This window comes from Balaenoptera musculus, chromosome 14, assembly GCF_009873245.2.
Source record: "Balaenoptera musculus isolate JJ_BM4_2016_0621 chromosome 14, mBalMus1.pri.v3, whole genome shotgun sequence".
NCBI classification, from domain to species: domain Eukaryota; kingdom Metazoa; phylum Chordata; class Mammalia; order Artiodactyla; family Balaenopteridae; genus Balaenoptera; species Balaenoptera musculus.
In genome coordinates, this window is record NC_045798.1 from 28028846 (window position 1) to 28033947 (window position 5102).

General features: G+C 61.2%; 1 protein-coding gene across 1 annotated transcript; it reads left to right on the plus strand.

The window, feature by feature from the left end:
• Positions 1-687: 687 nt before the first annotated feature.
• Positions 688-2475, plus strand: LOC118880332 (RNA-binding protein FUS-like). The gene has a single exon (XM_036823965.1). The coding sequence runs from the start codon at positions 764-766 to the stop codon at positions 2210-2212; it is 1449 nt and encodes a 482-aa protein (XP_036679860.1). The 5' UTR covers positions 688-763; the 3' UTR covers positions 2213-2475.
• The last annotated feature ends 2627 nt before the right edge of the window (positions 2476-5102 follow it).

The window sequence follows — 5102 nt, forward strand, 5'->3', positions numbered from 1 at the left end:
TTAGTCCGCTGAATTATGAATTAGGTTCCAGGTCCCTGTGCAGCTGTTCCCGGCCTGTCATCCCCACCACTTTATTTCCCCATCTGCTTATAAAACCAGGAGCGCCGTCCTGCAATAAACACTTCAAACTCTTTTTTTAGGGGCTAATTAATCGTGTTGCATTTCTCCGACACAGCAGCAGGCTGGACCTGCCCCGAATTCCCAATGCCGGCGCAGCTCACCGAGGGCCTGGGGAGAGGCTGGGGTGTCTCGGGGCCCAGAGCCTGGGGCTGCAGGTGGCCTCCCCAAGTGCACGTCCCTGCAGGCAGCGCCCACCCCTGTTCTGGCAGGGTTCTCCCCGCTGCCTGTCCCCTGGACCACTGGATGCCCCTCCCCTCCAACTCACCATGACACATCCAAGGTCAAGTTCATGCTCCTCCCCTCCCCCCGCCGCTGGCAGTGCAGACTCTGTGGCCCCCAATCCTCCTCCTCACCCCCAGCATACAAGCCCCCTCGGCGCCCATGCTCACGCCTCCTGCCTTCGTGCAGCCCATCTCCCTGCCCCAAGCACTCCCAGCCTTCATCTGCCGGAGTTTCTCCCGCCCCTGAGATCCTGTTCCCACGTCCCCCTCTTTAGCGGAGTCCCCCTCTGCTCTGCACTTGGAGGCCCAGTACAGAATGTGGTGGAGGAAGTTTAAAACAATGACACAGCTCAGTCCTCGAGGCGTCGGTGCTGTGGTGTTGGACTCTTGTTGATTGTCGGCCTGTGCGCGCGTGCGCGGACATGGCCTCAAACGACTATACCCAAAAAGCAACCCAAAGTTATGGGGCCTACCCAACCCAGCCTGGGCAGGGCTATTCCCAGCAGAGCAATCAGTCCTATGGACAGCAGAGTTACAGTGGCTACGGCCAGTCAACGGACACTTCAGGCTATGGCCAGAGCAGCTATGGTAGTTCTTATGGACAGACCCAGAACACAGGCTATGGCACACAGTCAACTCCCCAGGGATATGGCTCAGCTGGTGGCTATGGCAGTAGCCAAAGTTCTCAGTCGTCTTACGGGCAGCAGTCCTCATACCCTGGCTATGGCCAGCAGCCAGCTCCTAGCAGCACCTCGGGAAGTTACGGTAGCAGTTCTCAGAGCAGCGGCTATGGACAGCCCCAGAGTGGGGGCTATGGCCAGCAGTCTGGCTATGGTGGACAGCCTCAAAGCTATGGACAGCAGCAAAGCTATAATCCCCCTCAGGGCTATGGGCAGCAGAACCAGTACAACAGTAGCGGTGGAGGTGGAGGGGGTGGTGGAGGTAACTATGGCCAAGATCAGTCCTCCATGAGTAGTAGTGGTGGCGGCAGTTATGGCAATCAGGACCAGAGTGGTGGCGGCGGCTACGGGGGAGGCCAGCAGGACCGTGGGGGCCGTGGCCGGGGCGGTGGCGGTGGTTACAGCCGCAGCAGTGGTGGCTATGAACCCAGAGGTCGTGGAGGCAGCCGTGGAGGCAGAGGCGGCATGGGCGGAAGTGACCGTGGTGGCTTCAATAAACTTGGTGGCCCTCGGGACCAAGGATCACATCATGACTCTGAACAGGATAATTCAGACAACAACACCATCTTCGTGCAAGGCCTGGGCGAGAATGTTACAGTTGAGTCTGTAGCTGATTGCTTCAAGCAGATTGGTATCATTAAGACAAATAAGAAAACAGGACAGCCCATGATTAATCTGTACACAGACAGGGAAACAGGCAAGCTGAAGGGAGAGGCAACAGTATCATTTGATGACCCACCTTCTGCTAAAGCAGCTATTGACTGGTTTGATGGTAAAGAATTCTCTGGGAATCCCATCAAGGTCTCATTTGCTACTCGGCGAGCAGACTTCAATCGGGGTGGTGGCAATGGTCGTGGAGGCCGAGGGCGAGGAGGACCCATGGGCTGTGGAGGCTATGGAGGTGGTGGCAGTGGTGGCGGTGGCCGAGGAGGATTCCCCAGCGGCGGCGGTGGCGGTGGAGGACAGCAGCGAGCAGGGGACTGGAAGTGTCCTAATCCTACGTGTGAGAACATGAACTTCTCTTGGAGGAATGAATGCAACCAGTGTAAGGCCCCTAAACCAGACGGCCCAGGAGGGGGACCAGGAGGCTCTCATATGGGGGGTAACTATGGAGACGATCGTCGTGGTGGCAGAGGAGGCTATGATCGGGGCGGCTACCGAGGCCGAGGCGGGGACCGTGGGGGCTTCTGAGGGGGCCGGGGTGGTGGGGACAGAGGTGGCTTTGGCCCTGGCAAGATGGACTCCAGAGGTGAGCACAGACAGGATCGCAGGGAGAGGCCGTATTAGCCTGGCTCCTGAAGTTCTGGAGCAGCTTTCTTCCTGTACCCAGTGTTACCCTCATTATTTTGTAACCTTCCAACTCCTGATCACCCACGGGTTTTTTGTGTCGGACTATGTAATTGTAACCATATCTCTGGTTCCCATTAAAAACCATCATTTTAGTTAAAAAAAAACAAAAAAACAATGACATTAATAAGGAAACAAAATCACAATTATTGAGTTACAAAACAGGGAGCTCTGAGGCAATTAAGTTATAGCAACCATTTGACTGTTCCTGATGGCGGGGGAAGGGGCTTTTTATTGAGATGATTCTCACGGTGGGCTCTGCATTGCTCCAGTAAGAGGTTTGGGTGTTAAGCCCACGGCCAGGCGCCGGGGTCCCCATCCAGCCCCTGTGGGACCCGAGAGGCGTCTTTCCCCAGGCCAGGAGGGCTCCCGCGGGTGGTGTAGTCATGCCCTTCGGAGCTGGTTCCTCATCTTCAGATGATAGGAAGGCAGGGCCTCGGCGGTGTTCCCCAGGAGAGGGTCCTGCCGTTCAGAGCACAGGGCCTGACAGGGGCTGAGCCTCGGCCCCGCTCGCCTGTTGGGCCTCCAGGCCCAGGGTTCATGGGTGCCCGCCCTCACCTCGGTCCACACCACGGGGACCCGGGAGGGCTTTGCTCCTCGTTCCATCTTCACAGGGTCTGGGGAGCCTTGACCAGCGAAGGAGGCCGAGGCAGGGGGAGGCCGGGTGAAGGCCGGGCTCCCTCCCCATGAGCCCCAGACCCCTCAGGCCAACGGTGCAGGGTGACGGAGCTCGGCCTGGGAGAGGTGGGCCCCCGGAGACTTGGGGGACACCAGGACATGTGAGTCCTTGCACACGCGGGGAGCACGCTAGCCGCTGTCTTGCTGTGGATCCCCCAGAGCGGCCCTGACCCCAGGCTGGTGGCGGGGGCTGGTTTGGGGGCAAAGTGGGGTGGGGCAGGGTGGGGCAGGGTGGGGGTGGGGGACAGAGAGGCCCGCTGGAACCGTGAGGCCTGGCGAGGACGCCCTGGAGGGGATGTAGACTAGCGTCCCGCTGGGCCAGGCCCCACTCAGGACACTTTGACGGGCTGTTAATCTTTACGCCTCCATTTAATTCTGAGTGTCATTCCCTGTCAGCCAAGCCCGGTGGCCGGGATTTACGCCCCGAGTTACAGGGCTCAGGCTGGTCGGAGGTGAAACAATCACCCATCAATCAGCACTGACTGGCTCCCTCGGGGCTGGCGGGTGCGGAGGGGAGGGCAGGTGTGTGGGACCCCAGTCACCATCTCCGGCTCCATTTCCGAGAGGTTGGCGGCCCGGCCTGGAGGAGCCTGGGGTCTGCACTTGGACGTTGTGGACGTGGACACTGTGACACAGGAGGCCCGTGTGTCCCGTGTGATGCTAACCCTAACCTAACCACCCAGGAAGCGAGGTGTCCAAACGACAGAGGGGGCCTCGACTCGCCTTCTGAGGACCAGCATGAGGGACGGGAGCCGCTAGGCGGGGATGGGAGCCCCAGATCAGCTCCTGAGCCCCTTGGAGATATTCTGTGCCTCGGTTTCCCTCCTGTGAGCTCCAGGCAGTGGAGGGTGGAGGAGCCTGGGGGCCCCGTGAAAGGTGGGTTATGAAGATGCCCAAGCTAAACCTTGCAGGGATCTTCCTGGGGAATGAGAGGGACAGTGACCTGGGAGCTCAGAGGGAAGAAGGGTTGCAAAGTGTTGGGGTGAAGTGAGGGGTGAGGTGAAGGGTGAGGTGAGGGGTGAGGTGAGGGGTGAGGTGAGTGATGGACATTCCCACACCTCCCAGTCTGGTGCTTCGACCTCCAGGGTGAAGGTGCCTTGATTTTGGGTCCCTGGAAGGGCTGCTCTGGGCACAGGGGTTGGGGGGCAGGGCTGATGCTTGCCGTCGGGGAGGGGCCTTAGGGACCCCTGCAGCTCTGGCCCAAGAAGGCAGTGGCTCTGTCGCACTTGCATTGGCAGACCAGCTGGGCACCCCTCTCCCAGGTGCCCTGTGTCATGGTGCCTGCTGTCCCCTGACCCTCCCCCAACCCCCGCCATGCCCAGGCGGCTGCACTGGCATTTGGAGCCCTGGGAGCCTGTCTGGAAATGTCAGGCTGGGGGCGGGGGGCTTCGCCAGAGACCATGGGGGGGCTGCTGGAGCTCTGAGGCCGCTGGAGGCGCTGAGGGACCAGGCCCGTCCCCATGGCTTTACCGCCCCCCTAGGCCTCTGGTCAAAGAGTGAGGGTGCCCTGGGGCTGAGGCATCTGAGGGAGGCTTATTGGTGTCACCGAGTCACGGGGCCCCTTGCTGTCAGGCACACGGGGGTTGTGACGAGGGGCACTGGGGGCCGTGGGCTGCCAGGAGGTGGGTGGGAGGGTCTGTGCTGGGAGAGGGCAGGGGTGGTTATGGGATGGGGGCGCCGGGGGACACAGTGAGAGGGAACAAAGTGCCCCGGGGAGGCCCCTGCAGGACAGAACCGCTGTCCCTGTGCTCTGCTGCCCAGTCTGGCCGACCAACCTGCCTGCACCGCCCCGTGGCCGCCACCTTCCCGGCCCCAGCGCCCTCCCTGGAGGTCCTCCTGGAGGGCCCCTTGCTCCTGACCCCAGGGAGGGCCACCCACCCCCGGGCCACGGCCCTGGTTGGGGAGAGTCCAGTCCCTGGCAGGTGGCTCTGAGAAGGCTTCCCCATGGGGCCGGCTCAGTGATGAGGGGCAGGACCTCAGCCCACCGTCACCATCATGGTCCACGGGGCCTCCGTGTGGCCTTGCTCCCTGGAGAGTCCGGGGCTCAGTCAGCCTG

Bases quoted from the DNA above. Each gene is read 5' to 3' on its own strand.
- LOC118880332 (XM_036823965.1), top strand. From the start codon at position 764: ATGGCCTCAAACGACTATACCCAAAAAGCAACCCAAAGTTATGGGGCC.